This window comes from Sceloporus occidentalis, unplaced genomic scaffold (assembly GCF_023333645.1).
Source record: "Sceloporus occidentalis isolate IW3139 unplaced genomic scaffold, rSceOcc1.0.p SCAF_4, whole genome shotgun sequence".
NCBI classification, from domain to species: domain Eukaryota; kingdom Metazoa; phylum Chordata; class Lepidosauria; order Squamata; family Phrynosomatidae; genus Sceloporus; species Sceloporus occidentalis.
The window spans coordinates 179,938,003-179,962,817 of NW_028316984.1; the positions used below are offsets into that span (position 1 = coordinate 179,938,003).

The 24,815-nt window shown below is 40.1% G+C and overlaps 1 protein-coding gene across 6 annotated transcripts in view; it reads left to right on the plus strand.

Moving 5' to 3' along the window:
* The window catches only part of LOC149315098 (serine/threonine-protein kinase VRK1-like), a 46,224-nt gene extending 24,414 nt beyond the window's left edge, over positions 1-21,810 (plus strand). For 4 of the 6 annotated variants that reach the window (XM_089522488.1, XM_089522486.1, XM_089522487.1 and 1 more), the window contains 6 exons: positions 1,788-1,908; positions 2,815-2,873; positions 4,842-5,020; positions 15,692-15,797; positions 16,085-16,163; positions 21,383-21,810. In XM_089522488.1, coding sequence (XP_089378614.1) covers positions 1,788-1,908; positions 2,815-2,873; positions 4,842-5,020; positions 15,692-15,797; positions 16,085-16,163; positions 21,383-21,482 — 644 coding nt within the window. In that variant the 3' untranslated portion in view covers positions 21,483-21,810. Of the gene's footprint in view, positions 1-1,787; positions 1,909-2,814; positions 2,874-4,841; positions 5,021-15,691; positions 15,798-16,084; positions 16,168-21,382 lie in introns of those variants that run through there. The other 2 variants (XM_089522491.1, XM_089522489.1) reach the window with 2 other exon arrangements.
* The last annotated feature ends 3,005 nt before the right edge of the window (positions 21,811-24,815 follow it).

The window sequence follows — 24,815 nt, forward strand, 5'->3', positions numbered from 1 at the left end:
GCATATCAGCTGAAGCGGGTACCAAGCACTCCTGGCCATCGCATCCACTTGAGATGATAACTGTAGAGATGGGTCCAGGAGTACTCCCAAACTTCGAACGTTGTCCTTTAGGGGAAGTGTAACCCCATCCAGGACTGGATGACAGATTTCCCTGTCTGGATTCGTAGGACCTATCATGAGTACCTCTGTTTTCTCTGGATTCAACTTGAGTTTGTTTTTCCTCATCCAGCCCATTACTGACCCTAGGCAGGCGTCCAGAGGAGAGGTGCCATCCTTAGTCACTGTATTAGTTGGAGACATGGAGAGATAGATCTGGGTGTCATCAGCGTACTGATAACACCGTGCTCCGTGATTCCGGATGATCTGTTCCAGCGGCTTCATGTAAATGTTAAATAGCATGGGGGACAGAATGGCGCCCTGAGGGACGCCAGATGTAAGCTCTCTTTTACGAGAGCAGCTGTCCCCCAGCCTCACCATCTGGAATCTTCCTGAGAGGTAGGACCGGAACCACTGGAGCGCAGTGCCCCCGATACCCAACTCTCTCAGGCGTTCCAGAAGGATACCGTGGTCAATGGTATCGAAGGCCGCTGAGATGTCCAAGAGCACCAACAGGGTTACACTTCCCCTGTCAGTGCCCAGACGGAGGTCATCGACTAAGGCGACCATGGTTTCAAACTCTGAAGCCAGTTTGAAATGGGTCAAGATAAACGGTTTCATCCAAGACAGCTTGGAGCTGAAAGGCGACTGCCCTCTCGATCACCTTGCCCAAGAATGGTAATAAGGAGACTGGTCTGTAGTTACACATCGACAGGGGATCAAGGGAGGGTTTCTTCAAAAGAGGTCTTACTATTGCCTGTTTTAAAGTTGATGGAATTATACCCTCCCGAAAAGATGCATTTATTATAAGATGAAGTGCAATTTTTATGGCATCTCCTCCCTGAGCGGTCAACCAAGAAGGGCAAGGGTCGAGAGGACATGTCGTCCTTTTCACGCAACCAAGGAGCTTGTCTACATTCTCGGTACTCACAAACGCAAAACGATCCAGAATAACCTTACTTCCAGAGTCACTGGATGCCTCTGTTATAGGTTCTGTCAAAAGACCAGCGTCAAGATCAGCCCTTATCTGAGAAACTTTATCAGCAAAAAAGTCATTAAAAGCATCACAGCAGGCTATCGTTGATACTATACCTCAAAGTATCTGTAATTATGCCTATTTTCTAAATTTTGGATTAGGATCTTGAGAATGCTGCAATGAATTGAACTCAAAGAAGTTTTAGATAAATAGCAATTCTCCTCCCTTGTTGTTCAATTTGTAACCTACCATAGGACTTGCTGTTCTAAAAAGAAAAATTTTAAAAAATCTCAACTGGTCATGTGCAAATTCTTGCATGCATTGAAAGTAGATTTTTGGATCACAGCCATGCTGATGTCTGACCCCACTTAGAAGCCTAATTATATCCCTCTTCTCCCTGTACCACTTAATCTCCAGCCAGCATAAAAGCAGCTGGGGACTCCATCTCACATATCCCTCCTCACTGATGACACCAGGGCATAATCTACTATTGAGAGACCTTGACTATTCAGCATTCATAATCCTGTGAACAATAATGCAAGAAATTTTGCATGTTCCTTGGTGATGTTTCATGGTTTCATGGCCACCAAGAAGGACTTGTTTAACAGTTTTTAAAGTTACTGCAGTGTAACATTAAGAGTTCATCTTATAATTTTAAGGGAATAATTTATTGCTGTCAAGCTTGATCTTTTTTGTGATTTTTAATACTCCGCAGCTCCTTCAAGACGTGGTGACTTGGAAATTCTGGGTTATTGTATGATCTGCTGGCTTAGTGGCAAACTACCTTGGCAAGACAATCTAAAAGACCCGAATTATGTCAGAGACTCAAAAATTAGGTAAATTGACGTGTTTCATTTTTTTAAAAAAAACAACAAAAGCTTGGCATATTTGAAAACATCTATTTTTCATGTAAGTATGCTTAGGTAAGGCTGAGTTGCAAGTCCACTTCTTGTAAAACCAAAATAGTGTGAGACTCAAAAGCAATGGGAACCAGTTGAAACTGCGGGGCAGGATACCGCAGGATACAACCTGCCTATCTGTACAGGCAAACTATTCTGCAGCTTCTCCTTTCACATGTATTAGGGAGCACTATATTTGAATAATTTTATTTTGCCTGTCATTTCTGCTTGAATATTTTTATTCTACTTTATTTCCAACATAAGTAAATATAATTATATCATCACTTCATTATGTACATGGTTTTCCTGGAGTCCTGTGGTATTTGTCAGACATGCAATTATATTTCCATTCATTTAAGGTGTTCATTGTCTTTACTGTTTTCAACCCCATATTACTGAACTAGAATTTTTAAAATACACACACGCACACAGAGCCCTCCATATCCACTAGATTCTGTGGTAATGGATTCAAACATTCATGGTTTGAATTTCCAAAAATTTCCAAAAAGCAAACCTTTATTTTGCTGTTTTATATAAGGGACATCCATGGTTCTGGAACCAAATCCCAGCAGATAACAAAATCCCCCTCCCTCTCTGTATGCATATAAAATAAATGAGAGAATCATATATGTACATATGATTTCTATTTTATAGTTGTTATTTTATTATATATTACTATATTTATATTATTTCTTCATTTTGATATTAAAATTTAAAATATAAGGGATTACTCTCAATTTTGCTGTGATCACTTGTTCAGACACACTAGATACACACATGAAAGGAATGAAAATACAGCAAAAAAAAAAGCTGTTTTATTAACTTATATTTTTCTTCTGTCAGGTATACAGATAGCATTAAAGAATTAATGGCTGAATGTTTCCCTGGAAAAGATAAACCAGGTAGGACATTCAGATTAAATATCAATGTGTTATAAAACATTTATTTATTTTTAAAATAAATGCAAGTATATATATATGCACTAAGCATGCACCCACAGTGTAGAAATAATACAGTTTAACACCACTTTAAGTGCTACAGCTTCATCCTATGGAATTTTGGGATTGTAGATTTGCAAGGTCTTTAGTCTTTTCTACGGAAGAATGCTGATGCCTCACAAAATTATAAATCTTGGGATTTTGTAGGATGAAGGCATGACAGTTAGAAGTGGTGTCCATCTGCATTATTTCTACAGCATACATGCACTCTAAGAGTAGTTCTCAAAACAAAACTGGCTGAAATTTGTGTAAAATTTGGAAGCTTTGAATAAAATAGTCTGAAGAGATCCTGGTGTGTATTTCCCAAGCAGTTCAAATAATATTAGTGGGTAGCAAACACTGCATGACCAAATTTTCAGCTGTGTGTTATGTTTGCTGTTCATTTTCCATACCTATCTTGCACTGCCCGAATCTTGGCAGAGGGTTGTTTGACCCACTGGAGAAGATTTTGGGAGCATGGAAGGCATTGAACTGGGAAAGAAAGAAAAAAATCCACTTCCAGCGTTGTTTATGCCACTGGTCAATTGAACGTCTGAATTTTTCTTTGTGCATTCATAAGTGTTTTTTTCTATACAGCATAGTAAAGTTCTTCATAAAACCTAGGGAGGAAGAACACAGGTTTTCAAGGATTTTACCCCTTTACTTAATACAGAAAAAAAATGACACCTATAATCCACAGTCATTTAGTTGTAAATAATTGGTTTCAGTGAGATCAGAATTATACCCAGATTCTCTGATGTTTAAAAGCCAAGATAGATAGATAGACAGATGACTTTTCAGATCATTAGGTTTTGTTTCTTAAGGGATTCTTAGAGAGTGGATTTGTAGCTGTAAAAACAAAGAACATTTTATGATTAAAATACCTAAAAACACCCTGCAATTTCTATGATTTTTTAAAAAAATTCCTTGGTGAATTGAGCCTAGAAACTAAGTGACTGGTTCAAGTCTAAATAGGTTGTATTGGATCCAGACAAACGCCAGCAGAACACAGACTATGCTCCCTTCCTGTCAACCTTCGCTTCCCTTCCACCACAAATCTACCAATGATTTGGCCTGTGTCACTGTTTTTCCCCCCCTAAAAGACACCTTCCAATTGCCATTCTCGTTTGCCCTCGGTTATATCACAACCCACTCTGTTCAGCCAGCCTGCCAGATCCTAGGAAAACACTTTACCATTATAGTTCTGGGAATAGGAGAAGGCACTCCATCCACCTTCTTTTGCTGTATTTTGTTTGAATCCAACCTGGTGAAAGAATTGAAGAGCACTCCCAAGCATGACTGGTGCATTTTGTGAAGTCCCCCAAAAGCACAGGCGGGTTATAGACCGCCGCTTTGAGGCAGTCTGCCGCCGCCGCCGTTTGCTCCGTGCAGGAGCTGCAGTAGCCACACAGCTCCAAAATGGAGCTCCTTCTTGCGGTGCCTCTGTGACGTCGCGAGGCGCCGCTGGCGCATTCGCGACGTCATAGGCGCCGTGACACGTCTGGACGCTATGCGTCTGATACGTAAACATGGCGGCCCCCATGTGGAAAGGGCGCCGCCATGTTGTACGTATGGAATACGTACTAGGGTTAGGGGGGTGCGGAAGCACCGCCCCTTCCTAACCCTAATACGTATTCCATACGTATTTTTTGGCGGTCTGTAACCCGCCACAGTTACTCAAGGTAGCTTTGGAGACTATTCTTTTGAAAGTGTCTTCCATTTTTTTGTTTGTAATATTTTTTGAACAAACTTTGGAATGGTTTTCTCATGATCATATACTGGAAAAAAAAATCTGTAAATGCATACTTGCATATGTGTTTTGTATCTGTTTCTAGATTTATAATGTATTCCATCCACACTTGACTTATATAGCTCTTTAATGATTTCCTTCAGGTGAACTAGCCAGATATATGGAAAAAGTGATGGCTTTGACCTATACTGAAAAACCACCATACCAGGAATTGCGAGAAATTTTTCTTCAAGGTCTCAAAACCATTGGTGAGAAGGATGATGGTATATTGGACTTGGAAGTTTCAGAAAATGGAGATGTTCCAGAAAAGCCTGCACTTAAGGTCTTTATTTCTCAATGCAGATCACTGTTTAATGTTTCTTTGGGGTCAAGCAGATGCCCCGATCACTATGGGACCACAGTGAGCAGGCACTGCAGTCCCAAGGCCAGGTGTTGCCATAGTCCCAGATGGGACACGGCTCCTTTTTGCTTTTTGCTGCTCCTTTTGCAGCCAGGTTCGGGCTGCCTTAGGCGGCCTCAGAGCAGCTTCCGGGTGGTTTTTGGCCATGTGTCATTTAAGCACCATGCCCACACAGCACCCGGATGGCAATTTATTTGGGCCTTAGTTTTCATCTGCATGGAGTGTGTAGTTATTGGAAATAGATGTCACATAGGTGAAATCAACGCTGCAAAGGCAACAAGTGTACACTTGAGACATGTCCATATTTCATGAGCAAAAGACTTGTTCATTCTCATTGTCACTGGTCTGAATCCAAAGAGCTACTTCAGGCATGTCCAAGAACTTGTATGCACCCCAAGGGAGATTCTTTAAAAAGTCAGGTAGAGAACTCTGGCATATCACAAACTGCTTTTGATATATCATTCCATTCAGGATAAAGGGGCTGAAGTGGGAGGAACATGAGCTCAGATTCCTCTTGGACAAATATAAAAGTTAAGTGTGTTTGGATACTAGCCATGAACATTTCTGTGAAGTCTGTCTCTACATAACACATGCAGTTGTGTAGGTATCATGACATCACAATAAAGTGAGACTGTGATTAAATCTCCAAATTAATCATGATACCCAGTAATAGCAAGTAAACAAAGCACTTGAATTACTTGTATTTAATACCCAATACTTTATTTAACGTAATATTATTAATGGTATTTGAAAAAAGAAGGAATTTAGAATGAGAGTTCTATTATTAAACAAAAGAATAATGCTCCTCATGAACAGTAGTGATTTGGCTTTTCTATTTGAAGCATTCTTGTGGTAAACTCTTCTGTGGGATAGTCATATTTAATGAATAAAATCTATATAAAATCTAAAATCTATATATTTCAATATTTTTGGTATTATGGCAATATAAATGCTGATTTTAATTAGTGTAGTTCAGAGTGAAACTTCATCTACAAGTGTGTGTGAGTAGCATGCTAGTAGCTCGTCCAATTTTGTACCAAAACCACACTTGGCTGTCTCAGAGATACACTGAATATATTTATTGGCACAGACGTCATTAAATGGCATTATTTGTAATTCAGGCTTAAGATTTATTTGAATGTTGAAGTGACGTAAGTGTTACTGCATACATGGAGGAAATAATTGTGGGTTTATTTTTGTTTATCTCTAAAAATATTTCTATCATGCTCTATATCTTAGGATTTCAAGGTGGCATACCATTAACATCAGTGTAGAACAATTTAAATTTTAAACAGTGAGAAATAGCTTACACCATCCAAAAAATCTTAACGACTAAAAAACCTGCACAAGTTTGGGCAAAATTGCTAAACAAACAAGCTTCATTTATATACCGCTTCATACCGCCTAAGCAATGTTTAAGCGGTTTACAACTGTAAGCTAATTTGTCCCCAACTGAAAGAAGCTAGCAGTGGTGCCATTTGGGCCTCCAGAGGGAGGAAATTCTACAACTAGGGCCTGGACCAAATAGAGCTGCTTACAGCTGCTTCGGGGGCATGTCATGCAGATGACGCATGCCCCGGAAGAAGCCAGAAGCTGCTCTGAGGCTGCCTAAGGTGGCCCAAAGCCTCCAGCAAAAGAAGTGGCAACACCCCACTCCTGCTGGCAGCCCATTTGGGACCTTGTTGGCAGCCCACTTTGAGAGTGGGCCATCTGGTCACCACAGTTGTGGGCTGATAGGGCCCGATCGTGGCTGCAGCAGCCAGAGGCCACTCCTAGCCACCCATTTGCCTCACCCCTAGGGCTCCACAGTGGAGAAGCCCCTATCCCAGATGCTGCCCCTAGTGAGATTAAAGATATAATGGTTACTTGGATGGGAGACAGCCAATGAATACCAGGTGCTGTAGGCTCTGTTTCAAAAGAAAGCACTGACCAAAACACCTCTAAATATTCCTGGCCTAAGAAAATCCCATAAAGTTCATTTGGTCACCATAATTCAACAGGTGGCTTGAAGACACACAGACTGTGTGTCTGTTGCTAGCATACTTGAAATTCATGCACTGGCCCTGAAATATTGACTGGTGTACCCTGTGCAACAGCTAGATATTTTAAGATGTTGATTTTACTTTGGTGTAAAATGGGGATAGCATCTGGGATAACTGTGATCTTGCCTGTGGATTCATATGTAGAACAGGAAGTGCTTTTTCTAGGAACATCCGAGGAAATGGCTAAGCACATGTTCAGCTGACGGTTGTTGCTCAAGTCAAGTACTAATGGGACTTGTTATATACTCAACATCTCCATGAAATGTATTGAAAGGTTGAAAACAGATATCACCATTGGCTTGAGTGACTGGCAGATGTGCTTTATGCACCTTATAATGTGGCATGACTTGTGACATTGCACTGATACAAATTCTTTTTGCCTAATCTTACCGGTTTTTTATAGAATTTTTCAAATGTGTTATTAGCTACTCAGAACATTGAAGACTTCAGTAGAAAGCTGGGGTACCTGCTTAAATAAATATCTGGATACCCTGACTTTGAATATCTACCAGTGTAACTTGATAGGCTTGATCTTCTGTCGAATTAGGCTTTATTTGCCAAATATCTGCATATAATAAAAATTAATCATAGCTGGTGACTCCATCTCCCTTCCCTATTCATTTTGTTTTGTAATGATTTAGGTGATCAGCCAATGAATAATTAGTTGAACCTATAAGTTGCACTGAATAATTGGCCTTGCTTCTTCATAAATAATAGTTGGAATCGGGATGTAAATCTTTCCCCCTGAGTGACTTAAAGTATAGGTGCTGGTCACGTGCTGGCCTCTTTTTTCACTGGCTAAATAGTGAAATTGCATCCTGAAAAATGATCCCCAAATCCCTTTCTTGAATGAAAAGAATGTACATAGACTGAAAAGATATTCTCATCACTGAGCATCTTTCATAGAAAAATGCTCTGATTTACAATCCAGTTAAAATCCACACTTTAGTTAACTGAACCAATTAATCTATTAATGCACTCAGCTCTAATCTTTCTAGATTTTTTTCACTTGGTTTGTCTTGGCATTTAACTTGGTGGAAATCCTGAATCCAATCAGCATGTACTTGTTTGCTATGATAACTTATCCAGAAACAGGGTGGGGAGGAGAGGGCAGGTACAAATAATGGAGCTGAAATCTATTTGTGGTAGTTTATTGTGAAGTGTTTGTTGGAGACAGGTATTCAAATCTCCATTTAGCTGTAAAGCTCACTATGTAACCTTGGGCTACTCATTGTATTTAAAACTAACCTACTTCACAAGGTTATTGTGTGAATACACCACATATGCTGCCTCAAGCTCCTTGAAGAAAATAGAGTGGGGGAATATAAATTTAATTTTTAAAAATCCTGGGAGTAAAGGATTTTGGTCCACAGCAGTTATTGATAAAGAATTAGGTTATTTGTTTGATGTTACGAATTTTATTAGTTGGAGATTTATGCTCCATATTTCAATATAGTTAAGCTAAACCAAGAACAGGAAAAACAGTGCAGTAAAACTGAGCAGAAATTTCAACAGAAATTAAAAAGAAAGCAGGTATAAAGCATTATGTAGCTTGCAGAAGATCAAGGGAACCTATGGAAATTACGAAAACAGTATTCATCAGACATCAAGAACAGCATTACAGGTGGTACCAAGCTAGCCTTCCTGGAGAGTGCATTCTATTCATGGGATACCACCATCAAATAGTAGTTTTCCCCTGTACCTCAGAAAATGAGTGTGTGAAGAAGCCCCAAAGCATGAATATCTTTAAAAGACTTTAAAGCAGTACTTTGAATTGAGCTTGGACACAAACTAGGAGCCAAAGTAGTTGGCATAACACAGATATAATGTCCTCACTTGGCAGCCATGTTTTGCACTCATTGCAGGTTTCAGATCATTATCAAAAACCTCTCAATGTGGTCTGACTTGAGAGTTCACCAGGGTATGAGTCACCTAGAGGAAGGTAATTATTTCCAGGTACAATCACAACTGGTATATAACAACACATACGAGATCTGTGCAGATCAAGGAGCAAATCTAGACTGTGAGTATGCTCCTTCAATGAGAAGGCAGTTCCAAACATTATTCTAGGACACAGTGAGCACCACTAAGATGGAGAGATGAACCATTCACCAAAAAGGACCTTGGTTCTGCTTGGATTAATATTCAGTTTTGTAACCCTTTCTGCACCCGTATATGGGTAGCAACATCTCTGCCTTATTTGAATGGGATGAAAGAGAAATAAGGGCCAGCCCGGTGTAGTGGTTTGAGCATTGTACTATGGCTCTGGAGACCAGGGTTTGAATTCTGGCTCAGTCATGAAACCCACAGGGCGACCCAAATTCATGCAGACATTAAAAAAAAATTGCGGGAGAGATTATGAATTCCTCTGAGTGCCAGACTTTATATGCCAGGAAATTGAGCAGTAATCCATGAGCACCACCATTTGAGATCGGCTGTCTAAGAATGAAATAACCAAAGAACCAGTCACCTTTCAAGACAGGCTATCAAAAAATGAAATGACCAGTACCCAACCTAAACAGCATATCTAGACAGATATAATGGTTACTGGTACCATAGCCCTTTAAGAAATCGAAGAGAATCAATAGGGTGTAGTATTTAGGCTAAAATACTAGGTAGACAGCAGTTGCAAAACCTAGAATTGCAGTTAGTTTGTATTTTCTAAAAAGTGAATCCGCAACATAGTTTGAGTATTTATCTTTAACTCGTGACTGCTGGGTGTGTTACTATGAATCAATAATGAGTCATTTTATATAAAATGAGGTGGGTTTATCTCTTATTTCTTCCCTTGCTCGTGTTAAAGATCTAGGGTTTATGTTATTGAAATCTTTAAAATTTAGCCATGCCTCAAAAAAGGTAGATTTTTCCCCCCCTCCCAGATGAAGATGTGAATTGTGAACAAGCCTGCTGGTCATGTAAATGTTCTTTGAGAATGCCATAGAACTTGTCAGATTTGTGGTTCACTGCACTTGATATTGTCTCATTAGTTTCTTTCTGACTGGCATGTGAAATAATGCTTCTAAAAGACAGTAAATGAAGGGGGCTTTTAGTAGTTAGTAGCTGGCATGAATGAATACCAAAAATCATCATGGTAAAACAGGACTTGGAATTAGGATACAGTTCAGTATTGAAGTTTCCGTTTCTACCTTATTAATTTCATTATGTAGACCTCTATTTACTTTGAAAGGTAACCTTTCAAGAAGAAGAAATAAACACTAGGATTGAAGAATTCTGTCATATTTTTCACTGTTTTTAAAAATAAAATGGTTAATGTAAGGAAATGATTGTGAATCCCTTACAAGTAAAACTATCGGTTTCAACAGCAACAGGGAGGGAAATAATGGCCTGTTACAGACTGCCAAAATAAAACTGCTTCAGGTCTCTTTGGAGGTATGCTGTTTAAATGATGCATGCATCCTAAGAATCCGGAAGCTGCACCAAAGCTGCACTCCAGTGCTTAGGAATGGAGTGTGGCTTTGGCACGACCTCCAGACTCGTAGGACCCATGCATCATTTAAATAGCATACCTCCAAAGAGACCTGAAGCAGCTTTATTTTGGCAGTCTGTAACAGGCCAATGAAATCACAGAATCCTAGAGTTGGAAGAGACCACAAGGGCCATCCAGTCCAACTCCTGCCATGCAGAAATTCGCAATCAAAACACTCCCATCAGATAGCGTTCCAGCCTCTGTTTAAAGACCCCCAAAGGAGGAAACTCCACCGCTCTCTGAGGCAGTGTGTTCCACTGTTGAACAGCTGACTTATAGTTAATGCTTACACTCGTCCCTTTACATTCTCAGGGTTAGGGGCACAGGACCCTCTTGAACGTGGAAAAACTGGAAATAACAAAAACACTATGTTTTTACCTGAGAGAACACCTCTCTAGGAATTTCTAGGTTCTCCAGCAGAACTCTGTGGTCAACATTTGCCAGGCATTGAAAGTATAATTATGCTGGAGGAGCTACAAATGCCTAGTGGAATGTTTTCTCTAGGAATCTCTAGGTCCTTCTGTGCGACTTTTGGTTAAAGTTGACCATAGAGTTGGGCTGGAGGACCTAGATATTCCTAGAGAGAACATATTAATAAAATCCATGAATAATCAAAGCCACGAAAGTTAAAGCCGCAAATGTGGAGGGATGAGTGTGTTTTCAAAAGAGGCGGACCATTAAAAGGGATGAAGGAAGGAAGAATTGATAACAGTAATACAGTGCTGTTATCACTGCGTCATACGTGGGCACGCCTTACGCAGCTTTCAGCATATGCTGGAAAAGCCGCACTGGAAAAAGGGGTAGCACGCCCCATACGGTGTAATGGCGTGCACATCCATGGTGCGTGTGCGCCGCTGCTGCATGCACGAGCCCCATTCATTTAAATGGGGCTCAAGCATACGCGGAATTCCCTTTTTTGCAGGGCCAGGGTGTGTGTGTTCGGAATGGATCCCCCGCATAAAGGAAGGGCGAACTGTAGTAGTATTTTTAAAATGAGCGATTACTGTGACTCATAATTTCCTTCTTGCTTAAACACATTGAAGTAGTAGGGTACATAATTATTGGTGACAAAATAATTTTCTGTTACACTAATATTGGTGATTTTCTCTAATCTTCCATTTTTAATGTTTTGCATTTTATTGCCCAGCTCCTCAAATTTCAGAACCAAATTTACCCCCTTCTTGTTTCAACCTGTTCAGATCCAGTGAAGATTTGGCTCTGCTCTACCTCTCTTTTGCTTATCTGCTATCTTGTTTACATTATCCTTCACCTGTTTCCTCTTTCTGTGCTACATAAATTTCTCTTGCCTTCCCTGGTGTAGTCTTTTTTGTGTGCCAGCATTTTTGTTAGCCATAACTAATCTTGATTTGGACTCATGTATGACTCCAAAGAAGAAAGTCTTTGAACACACCCAAACTAATCTTGGTTAAGAGAATAGGCATCCTTTTATATTTATGACTTTTAGATGACCCACCCTTCCTTTCTGAAAAATGAATCCTCATAGAAACTAACTTCTGTCTCATAATTTGTGTAAGGCAACAATTCTGTACACATTTATTATTGGGTAAACTATATTGATCATATACTTCTGAATAAATATGCATAAGATTTAATGGTAAGCTTCTCAGGTTATATTATATATTCAAGTCTTGGCTTGAACTCTTGTCCAAGCTGAACTTTAATCAAACTTGTACTACTGTGTATATGGCATATCCAAATGGCCAGTATTGTGAAATAGGAGCAACAGCTGCTGCCCATCTTAATCGAAATTCTTTCTCACTAGGAGATCTACATTTTGTCTGCTATAAATTTAAAGCGATTCTAGTTCTGAGATTTATTAATGAGACATTGTTCCCAACTTGCCTTGAATCTAATTCACTTTCATATGTAATGGATGATGTTACTCTAATATTTGCATGGGTTCAGTTAGCTCCTGCTGAAAGAAAAGTTATCCTCATTGCATTGCATTGAAAGCATCCATTATTGCTGCTATAAACCACTCAAGGCATGGGGTATGTCTTATGCTCGATGATGAGTCCATTGATGGCACTCGATAACTGCTAGGAAATATTTGGAGTGAAATAAATATGAATTAGTGCTTCATAGTTTGCCTTGCACTTTGCATCAGCAATGGGTGTTGTCTCTGTCAGAGAATGATGCCTGACTTCTCTTGCCATGTAAGTCACCTGCATCAAGATTAAGAAACTGCTTTTTATTGAATAAGCTTGGAGACAAGATAAATCGCCTTTTGCTTTTTGTGTGGAAAGTATTTGATACCAGCTCTTGCAATGAGCCTTTTAAAAATCTCTCTTCAGTGCAGCCAGGAGGAATGCATTTATTTTCTTTATATAAAAGCAATACAGTGGTGAAATATTCCTCCTTAATTTTGGTCAGAATGAACAAAAGTGTCTGTGTTTATTCCTGCCTAATGCATCACAAATCTGCTGACATGCTAACCTTGGAGTCTTGGTTGGCGTTAATCAGGCCTGTGCACCGGCAGGAAAGATGTACCTAATGCACTCCATCAGTGCAGTTTGCATATGGAAGTTCTCACAGGGGAGCTGCCCTGTGCCAGCTGAGGGTTACCTGCCCACTGCAGTTATTGTATGTAATTATCGAACCAATCTGTTCAGCCCAGCAGGGTTTAGATGGTAATCATGAAGCAACACTTTGGAAAGATGTAATGCACTCTCCTCTTCCCTCGTCAGCCATGTGAGGTTGTAACCACTTCAGCAGCTATTTCAGTAAAGCTACACATTTGTCAAAGTTACCAAAAAGAAAAAAAAAAAAAAGGGGGGGGGAGTTGAAACTTTAGCAGTTATTTTTATGCTTATGGGTGGGTGGGGGATGTCTAGCAAAATGTATGAGTTTGACCATTTTGCTTGAAAAAATGGCGGGGGGGATTTCCTGTTCATATTAAATGTTGCTGTTTATTTTGCTTTTTTCAGAATAGGTGTAACCTGGCAAATCTTTGGCTCAGAAGCAGTTCTTGCCATGAGAGCAGGGGAGAGGAGAAATGTGTGCTAGTAGTTGCAAAATTAGCGTGTTTTGTAACTAGCACAGTTACAACCTCTAGAGTTTTCCTCAGTTGAACCTTCAAAAATAAACGAAATAAACAAAAATACTTTCTAATAATGATAACTTCGGTAATTGATCTTCGTGCTTGACTGGAATTGAATGTATTCCATACCAAACATATTTTATTTTTTTCTACCTTATGTTTATGCTATTTAAATATGAATAACTGGGTTTGTGATAATTGACTTCATAGTAAATTTGGAACATATTGATGAAAAGTTGCAGTGGCAGGGGGTACGGGGATGCTAAAGCCTGGCAAGGCAATGTTTCAGGGCTCAGGTGCCATGCTTTCCTTGATTTCTGTTCTTTCAGCTAAAATTTTGAAGAAATCAATTTGTTTCACATGTTTTTACTCATAATTCTATCCAGTTTCTGTCTTAATCTACACTTGAAATAATCTCAGAGTAAGATGTGAATGTACCTTGACTCTCAAAAGTATATTGCATCACAATATTGATAGAAGCATGAACTAGTGGATAGGCAAATTCCAATATGGTTATTTGTCCAAGAGGTGCAGCTCAGGTCATTTTACAGTTGGATCTCGCCAACCGTGGGCTTGCCATCCACAGATTGAAGCATCTGTGGATGGCCCTGCCCCATTCTCCCCAGTGGCAGCACAAGCATTGTGCAGCATGAGCATCAAATGCCATTGGTAACAATGGGGCATGAGGGCCCATGGTTTCTGTCATCCTCTACGGGGTGTGTGTGTGTCTGGCATGGAACTGCCACATATATGAAGGACTGACTGAATTTCTTACCCCTAGTTGAAACTGACATTAAAAGTTATGTCTTTCCGCATTCATGGAGATTGAAAATATTAAAATTAGGCAAAATAATGTGTTCAAGATGTGATACCAAGAAAACCCAAAAAGCACATTTTAGAGTGCAGCTGCCCCCCCCCCCAAATATCCATGTAGTCAACCATCTACAGATTCAACTATCAACAGCTTGAAAATATTCAAAAAATAAAAATTCCAAAAAGCAAACCTTGCTGGGGTTTTTTGTTTGTTTTATATAAGGGGCACTATTTTACAGTGCTATTGTATTTAATAAGACTTGAGCATCCATGGATTTTGATATCCCCATGGGGTCCTGAGGAAAGATATTTTGAAAATTGTATTTTAATTATGATAATTTTTTTCCTGGTATGTGAGAGGGGATACTTAAAATGGTGTCAGAATAAGGCATTTTCTGTGGCCTAATACAGCCTGGATCTCGGTGACTCTTTCTCAGACAGCTTTGTTCAAAATAGCCAACACAGCAACCTTGAATTATTGGAACTAGAAAGCTACCAGAATTTCAAAGGCAAGGCCTGAATAAAAGATAATTTGCTGAGCTTGCTAGTTTCAAAGGAGAAAGATAGGAGTTGTCCAGGTTTTGGGATGGAATATAGGGTCAGCTTGACCAAGAGACTGGTTTAAGCCAGAAAGATAGAAATGGAGACATTTGATGGGTGACAGTGGATGTGTTGGGCCAAGTATAAAACAAGGAAGTTGTGAAGATAGGATGGAGGCATCAAGAAGAAGATGCCACGTTGAACCAAACAGTTGGCCAAGGTGTTGATTAGAGGTGCCAAAGAAGTTTGCACATGTCAAATAGAATGGTAATATGTAATCAATATAGGAGAAGTTGAAGTTGTAGCTTGTAACCAATCATAAGTCTGAATTATGCTTTCATTATTGTAACTACAAGTTAACTGTATAAAAATATCAGCTTTGCAAGGAAAAAAGGGTCCCTCTCTTTATGAGGCACCCTTTTGCATTCCTAATCAAGAAAACCCATCTCTTCTGCCCATTTGTTGGGGTCCTGAGACTCCCACCCCAAAGAGAGCTGGGGTGACAGGTAGAAGCTTTTGAAGTTGTTCACACACAAAGATGGGGAATTCAGCATTTACTACAGTGTGTTTTCATTTTATGGTTTAACTTGGCTGAATGCATTTCCCCCCTGTTTGGCATAAAACCTGTTTGTTTTTCTTTTTTGTGGTAGACTAAAAGAAAACTTGCTGCTGCATCAGGGCCAGCCACCACTGATGAAGATGATGCAGAAACAAATGATATGAAAGATCTCAAAAAAAGAAAACGTGCATCACCTAGTAAGACAAATATTTTTATTAGTAATTGTCTTTGATCAGACATTTTGGTAAAAAAAAGTTTACGTTCTGTAACAGAACTATTTTATTGGGTAACTTGAAGAAACTAAGATTGTCAGCTATCGGCTGACAGCAAATGTGGAGTATACTTGCTGCCCATCATATAAAACTGGTGACAGTTAGTTGATGAAAGGGGATAGTAGTGGTGATTTTCTGTCCCCCTTCCCACCATTTATTTTATACCTCTGTTCTCATTTTTATCCTCCCTATCTTGTCCAATTCACTGTCAGGAAGTACGGGCTCCCCAGGACCAATTCATCACAGCAGGTTGCAGCCAGAGGCTAGTAGCAGCAGCCACCATTTACAACAGTGAGTGGAGATACTTTAAGAAAAGGGAAGCTATCTAGAAGAAAAAAAATAATCTTGGTACTTTTTGGAATAATTGTGGTACCTTATGACCCATAATTGCATGTCAGGAGGACTATTGAAAGCAAGACCTGTCAGCCTTGTTCCTGAGAGCCAAAAGCAAAAAAAGGGGATCAAAATATCAGCATAGTTTATCTGACAGTTCTTGCTTCTTGTAACTAAGCATTGAGAGAGACATTTCTTTTGGAATAGAAGGAAGAAAAAATGTTTAAAAACTGGTGTCATGAGAAAGGGGTGTGGTTATCTTTAAAAAACCCAGCAAAGAGAGATTTGTACCCAGAGCTTGAGCATTCCCATCTTTGGGTTAGAGATTGGAACTATACTGTTGGTTCAACTGAGCCACATGCTATCATTATATGAGTTGTTCAGCAGAGCAGGTGGTTTTTGTTCCAGGTGAGATGTAAGATGTAGGTGAAATTTACAGGACCTTACTTAATTCCACCTGCTGTCTTTTCTGGGATATCAATTTTTGGATTTTTTTTTTAATTGAAATAGAATTATGTTCTTCTGCAGTTTAACTTCAATATAATCAAACATTAAAGATATGATCAACATTAAAAACAAATCCATATTCTGCTAAATGGGAGACTAAAAGGATATTGTCAAAAGCCTAGCTGGTGTGGTGTAGTGGTTTGAGTGCTGGACTAGGACTCTGGGAGATTAGGGTTCAGATCTCCACTTAGTTGTGAAAATTTACTAGTTTGGGCAAGTTATAGTCTCTGAGGCCGGTTACAGACCGGCACTTTAGTGCGTGACGAGCACGCACTAGGGTTACAAAAGGGCGGTGCTTTCGCACCGCCCTAACCCTAGTGCATGCTCATCACGCGCTAAACGGCGGCGGCCCTTCCATACGGCCGCCGCCGTGAGGACGTCACGGCCACACCACCTCTAGACGGGGCGGCGCGGACATGACGTCCTTGCTCCGCGCCAGGGCGCTTAGTGCGCCCTGAACACAGAGCAGGAAGGAGCTCCGTTTCGGAGCTCCTTCCTGGTTTAGTCCGCTGGGTGCAGCCTTCAGACGGCTGCGCCCAGCGGACTAAAAGAGAGAGGGGCCAAGCGGCCCCTTTCTCCTTTTCCCCGCCACTGCAGGGTGTCCTTGGGGCTTGAAGCCCCAGGGACACCCCTTTTCAGGCTGTGGGGAAGCGGCGTTTTGCTGCTTCCCCACAGCCTGAAAAGCGGCGGATCGGGGCCTCAGCGGCTGCCGCTCTGCACACTGAGGCCCCGATACACCGGGGAAAGGGGCGGGTGCAGACTGCCCCAAATGGGCGGTCTATAACCCCCCTTTGTTTCTTTTTGAAATAAAACAAAAAGAAAAAGAAACAAGCATGTTCTTATTCTTTAGCTCTTTTGGGTAGTAATAAATTCTTATTTCTCAGGTTCTTCATCTTTACTGTCCTCCTCCCTTACATCCCTCCTTTCTTCATGCTGTGCGCTTTTTGGAGAGGAGATCAGGATGGGGAAAGTTAAACTAAATCCAGAGTTAGCTCCACTGCTTAGAATCCCTCAGCCCCCAAACATGTCTGAATAATAATAATAATAATAAAAAACATGAATGCTGTTATCTGCCTTCTGTTGGAACTGTAAAGATGTGTACTACTCACCAGCAATCCCTTTTGCTGCAGGCAGCCACCTCTGGAAGTCAGGCAATTGATTTAGCAGAAGGGGATATTAACCCCACAGAGGCTGGTCTTAGATTTGCCTCCAGCCTTGAAGAGGCAAAGATTACTGTGCTCACTTCAAGACCCAGTTAACAGAGCCTGAATGTACTTCAGCACCAGTCTACAAACAAACCATTCTGCTTTCAAGCATGTTCAGTCTTCATTAAAGCAATAGGGGATAGGGAGGAGCTTGGGAAATTGGCCAGTGTCCAATATTTTGTTTTTTGGATATGATGCTAGTCTTTTGGATAGGGTGCAGCTCCAGGAGTTCTGGATGAAATAATTAGCTTGATTTTAGGCTTGGTTATGGGCTGGAGATAGCTTTGGTCATTTAGTTGATTATTTTTGCCAGGAATTGGACAAGTTGAATGCATCCATATTGGTTCTGCAGTTTCATTCAGTAACTTTTGATTCCATTAACCATGGTATCCTTTTAAGCTGCCTTCCTAGTCTATCCTTTTGAGCTACCAGTGTGTGGTGCCTCCATTCCTTCATGAAAGACAAGTTCAGATGGTAGTGCTGGGGGTTCTTGGCTGTTGACATGTGGAACCCTGCAAGGGTCCATTTTGTCCTCTGTGTTATTTGACATATTCATCTATGGAGGTTTGGGGTTCAAAGCTAGTAGTATGCTGTTTCCATGCATTTCCAAGGAAGCCAGTTTGTTTGTTTGTTTGTTTATTAGAATATTTATCATGGGATCTCAGGGCAATGTAGAAATAAAACATATAAACAATTTAATCAATACAAGATTAAAGTAATAAAATAATTTAAATAGTTTGAAAGGCTACAGCAACTGGCTCTGCAGATAGACTCAGCCACTACAACCCTGTAGTTTTTACTTTGATCCACTGGAATTGTTCTTGTGTGCTACTATGGTCAGTGGTTTCAAAAGCTGTTGAGAGATCCAGAAAGATCAGCAGAGTACCAGTTCCCCTGTTTTGGTTCTAAACCAGTGTCTGATATCAGCCATGGACTGAATGAGGACAAAACTTAATCCAGGCAATTCAGCCAGCATACAAGGGGTTACACTCCCTTGAAATTGTACATTTATTCTTTGGTGGTGCTTCTGGTCTGGTTCGTGCCCAGATTTCTATGATGGCCAGGAATGCATTTGCACAATTAAAACTAGTGCACTATCTGAACGTGGTATTGGAGCTTGCCCCCCCCCCCCCCCCCCAATTGGGATTACAACAATATTGTCTACATGACTTGACTTTGAAGGGTGTTTGGAAGTGCCAGCTGATCCAAAATGCTGGAACCAAAATGGGGCTGTTTACAGGAAGGATATGGTTCTCTTGTTACAGCTCCTCTACTGGCTAGTGGTCTGTTTCTATCACAATTTAAAGTGCTAGCTATGACTTATATAGTTCCATCTTGCTCAGCTTCAGTCTATCTGAAGGATAGACCCTGCTTGGGCTCTGAAATTACAAGAGGGCCTTTTCTCATCCTCATCCCCATCACAGGCGCCTCTAGTAGAAGCATACAATATAACATTCTTGGTGGCTTCTCCAGGGCTTGTTAGTCAGTACAGCCTGTACACTTGAATGCTTCCCTGTCCTTGTTTTTGTATTGAGGGTAGCTGTGAAAGTTTCAGAGCCTTTTCTTTTTGTGGTTCCTTTGGAAATTCAGAAAGAGCCATGATTCATCCTACTGGTGTTGCTTTAAGTATTTATGTGAAGGCAGTTTGCCCATTGCAGAGCAAAATTAAATGAGGATGAGAGGACTTCTCATAAATGTAAGAGAAATATCTGCACCCTCCTTCCTTCTTGTTATTTGCACAAAGTACTCACACAGTTACATTCATGTCCTGAAGTATCTTGGAAGACACAGATCACATCTTACAGCAGGCAAGGTGAGAGATTTGTATGTTTTCAAAGTGAGTTATCCATTAGGGTATTAGTGAGAACAAATTAAGGTGTCTTTTACACTCATGTTATACTGCAAATGTACTGTCTGAATCAGACCTTACTTTAACCCAGAGGTTTTTCTCTACTTTAAATCTAGCAGAGTGGAATTTAGTAATCTGTAAAGCTATATTATGAATTTTTCTATCAGCATATCTTCTATCCCTGTACTGTCGTTCATTCATATTTCTAAATATGTTTTTGGGATAGTCCTGAAGGCAAGAAACAACACTGAGGCCCAGTACAGACAGCACAGAAGTGCTGTCCTGGGGCCAAAAGTAGGGCTGGGAAGCGCACAGCAACCTCACACTCCCCAGCCCTAGTGCGTATGGAGGGCGCCGTCACACGTGCGCTGCGTCCAAATGGGTTGGCACATGCCTGACACCATCGCACCGCTGGAGGGCACTTAGTGCACCCTATTTGCGGCATGAAAAGGACCTCCGAAATGGAGCTCCTTTTGGGTGTGTGCTTTGTTCCCACGGCAACTAGATTGCTGTGGGAACAAAGCCAGGGAGAAAGAAGCCGAGCGGCCCCTTTCTCCTCTGACTGTGTCTGTCAGGGTGTCCTGAAGCCCCATGGACACCCCTTTCTAGGCCATGGAGAAGCAGCAGTTTGCTGCTTCTCGGTGGCCTGGAAAAGCAGTGGATTGGGGCCTCTGGAGTTGCTGGTATGGCTGCCCTGGCCCCAACCCACTGCTGAAAGGGGCAGCTGCAGACCACCCCTTTTCCATGGTATGTACCACGCTTTAGAGGGTGGGGAAAAGAAACTTCTGTGCCTGTGTATGTGCATATAGATTCCAGGATACTCGTCTCTGGCAAGGTCTGCAGCTGCTTACCATTAAACATTTGGCATACATTTAGTGTGGCCATTAACTGCAGGGAAAGGATCCTTCATAGCCAGAGCACCCAGAAACCAGGCTAACCCCAACTGTGATGTCACTGGTAGGGTCATAGTAGAGAGGATGTTTCTTCAGCATGTATGGAAACAATTCACCTCAGATTAGAGCAATGGGGGAGGAATGTGTGACTTTCCAGGTGTTGTTAGACTGCTATTCCCAAAATCCTTAGGCAGCATAGCTAGTGTTGAGGGACGCAGGAAGTTGTGATCCACCAACATAGAAAGGTTTGCACAATTCCTGTCCTTGAAGCAGGGCTCATGCAGGTTTATAGAGGAGCCACAGTGGATAGATAAAATCACATATAGAGCTACAGACTGCCTGAGGGCTGCCAATCCACTGTCCCTATCAAGTTACTTTATATAGCTTTGAATACTATAAACTGTATCTATGACTTTTACTACTGTAAATGAAATTTGTGAGACTCAAGAGTGTCCTAAAACAGGTATGAGTAGGTTTTTATGTGGGGGGTGTAAATCATTGATAATATTTCCTGTTATTATTAAATATATAATATTTCCAAATATTTTTTATTATATTCATCTTGTCATTGTCATGTCTTAATATCAGCTATAATTATTCTTATAATACATTTCAATATACATTTTCATTTAAATTCCAAATATCTAAGATGTGTTATTGTATTCTTGCCATCTTTCTGTGCTCTTTCTAATTTTTAAATTGTCGTTATTTTTATAACTGTAGAGAAGGGAGTTGTGAAACCCAGATTACCGAAGACCTCTCCCAAAGTCAAGACAAACGTGAAACCCAGGAAGAGAGTCCAGAAGTAGAAGAGCCAGAATAATATGTGCTTGCTACCTTTGCTTGGATTTGTTTTCTTTGCAATAGTAGTTTGTCTTTTCACCTTTTTGCATATGTATTTCATCCACAGACTGTTGGAATAGTGCTGCTTTGTGAACCATGATTGGAAGAATAAATTTCGAAGTCTTTTGTAGAGAGTGTATAGTTCAATAGGAATGCAGATGTTTCCAAAATTCTTAAATGGCTGTTTTCCACACCCTTGTGTAACTTCAGTAGGCTTGTTTGTTTGTTTTTTTTAAAAAAATCAAACTTGAATAAAAATAAAGTCTTAATTTTACTGTTTATAAAATCATTTGAGGCTGCAGCTGAAATATGCTTATGTGCAAGTTCTTTTGAAATCCACGTAAATTACTTCAAAGTTAGGTGAGTATGATTAAGGTATAACTTGGTGAAATTATGTTCAAAAACAGTGTATTGGCTTGAGGGTGTGTTAAATTTTATTTTCATTCCTGGATTCTAAGAACACTTTATTTCTAAAATGTCCAGCAGAAAACTAAAAGCCAGAATAGTCTATTTGCTTAGAATGCCAATAGTATTTCATAAGGCCATAGGCTTCGTGTTCCTTGAATCTGCTGTGTTAAGGTCATATGTTGTTGTTTTTTCTGGGGCAGAGCCCTGAGATCAGTTTTTTCAGACAGACCTCTCCACCTTCCAACTACAGTGATATGTTATGCAAATATTTCACAAAAAGTCTGCACCAGTATACATGCATGGATCAGCCCATAAATAGAAATGTGAAAGGTTAATGTGTACCTGGGATCATTCTTCAGTAGTGGTCAGTCAGATACCACTGGGAAGCTTCCAGCAAGATAAGATGAGGATATTAAAAATAAGAAAGAAATTAGCAACGGTTTGACGTAGGGTCTGGAATACTACCTCTGCAATTACCCTTGGCCTCAGTTTTCAAAACTTAAAGCAGTTTAAAAATACTCAAGAGGTTTCCAGCCTCATCAGAATTAGCAAAAGAAAAAAAAAATAGACATATATGCTGTGTCCTGTTTCCCTCTGTTCTCAGGAATGCGACTGACCTCTTCTGAGTCAGAAGGGAATCCAAAGAAACAAATCCAGTTTGAAAAGGATTGATTGGCTGTGAGTGTGCTGTGCCATTCCGTTCTCAAACAAATTACAGGGTTCTGATTGGCTCTGGGAATATACAGGCTTTTTTGCACAGAACAATCCTCCTGGATGCTCTGGAGCTTTAGAGCCCATTGAAAAGGAAAAAGTAATGAAACTGAAAGAGGTGAGAACATGTGAATTAGATAGCTGAACCTGGAATCCTCATGGTGCTTTATGCTGTAGGAAGAAGGTCTCTAGCAGATGAGTGTGCATTGTCCGCTTAGTTTTATCCCCACGCTTTAATGGGGATATTTTAAGATGCTTGTTGTTAAATAGTAAAGACTCAAGGTCAATTCTGCTAGAAGTCATTGTAGAGATCTAACAGTAGATCTGTTGTTCACTACTGGTAAATGTACATGTTGTAACTAAAAATTTATCCTGCCTTCTGGTTCAGGACTGGGCTGCTCAAGGCAACTAACAATTAAAAAAATATCATGAGATAACTAAAAACAAACAATATGAGATCAAAACCAAAATAGAACCAAGTTACTTCAGCTAACAAAATGGGTTTTGACTCGTGGAAAGTATTCAGTGAAAAGAAGCTCTATCCATTCACTGTGTGAAAAATTTAGGATCCAAGCCATCGTATTTCCTTTTAATAAACCTTAATTTAACAGAGAACAACGGAAAAGAGTTCAAACACTTCAGTCTGATCTCCATGCATTTCCCAAGATGGGTTTTTAATTTGTACTTACATTCTTTATTTTGCTCAAGTACTTATCACCCTCAGTTTAATAGGGATGTAATTCTCTTGCAGTGCTTTGATATAAGGATCAACAGATGAGCAAGTATATTCTTTTTTTAATAGGTAGAGAATAGAAGCCAACAGAGGCTTCTCTTGCAACCTAATAATTTTTTCCAGTTGACCATGCATCTTAAGCAAATATGTACTTGAGCATAAAACATACAAATGACAGGTATCATGGTTATTAGTTATGCTATAAACATTTATTAAAATTATTCAGTTTTATACAAAGTTTTAGCTGTTTAGAAGAATGCATGCTCTGGCTGCTAACTAAGCATGGGAAGATATGAACAGTATGATTTAGACTAGCATTCTCCAAAAATGATTTGGCAACAATAATCCTATTATCCCCAACCAGCATGACTAGTGGTTGGGAATGATGTAATCCAGTATATCAGGTTGAATATGGCTGGCTATGGTACCCATAGGCTACCTTTAACTTTTTAATGTGAGAATTGCTGGGCTGGACTGGTCCAAAGGCTCACTTCACCACCTCTGGTACCTATCAAGTCCTCGGCAAGGCATGGATTCAGTAGTATTCCTATGCTCCCTAGCAACTGCTATTGAGAAGTATACTACCTTTAGTTATTGGTAGCCTCATCCTCCATGAATTTTATTTATGTATTTTTATATCCCAACTTTCTCCAAGTACGGGACACAAGATGGTATGCATATCTTTAAAAAAATAGAGAAGTTAAGATACAATTAAATGAATTTTGTTTTAAAACACAAGATTAAAAACTCAAATGAAGAGCATTGAAAGATAAACACAGTAAAATAGAAACTCTACAATATATGCATGTAAAAAGATTGTATCACCACCAAATTCCTTTTGTAACACCTTCCAGTTTGCTTGTGAATTCCCTAGTTTCAGCTATGTGGTTTATGTGAAGGAGTATTCCTTTCTCCTGAATTTCCATACCATCCATAATTGTATACACTTGTATCAACTTCTCCTTTATCTTTTTACTTAAGTTTTAAAAAGCCCCAAGTGTTGTAATCTTTCCATTGCACCAGCCCTGGATTATTCAGAGGGGTCAGCTAAACACAGTAGCCTTGCTTCTTTTTCAAAAATGTATGTAGATTTTGCACTTCATTCTTTAAAGGCAATGTATACCATTCCCAACATTTCTGGGAGGGGAAGGGTAGTTATGCTAGTTTGTTGTAAAAGTGGCATCTCCAAGATTCCCTGTCCTCTACTGCACTGATCACCTCCTGTAGGCTCAAGTCCATGGCCTCCCTGATGGTGTTTGTCTACCTGGTGTACAGTCTTCCTCTCTTTCCACTTCCCTCTACCTTTTCCAGCATCATTGTCAGCATCTTGCTTTCTCATGATGTGGCCAAAGTCCAACAGTTTCAATTTAGTCATCCTGGATTCCAGGGAGATTTTTTGATCTGTTCAAGGACCCATTTTCTTTGCATTCTTGGCTGTCCATAGTATCCTTAGCACTCTTC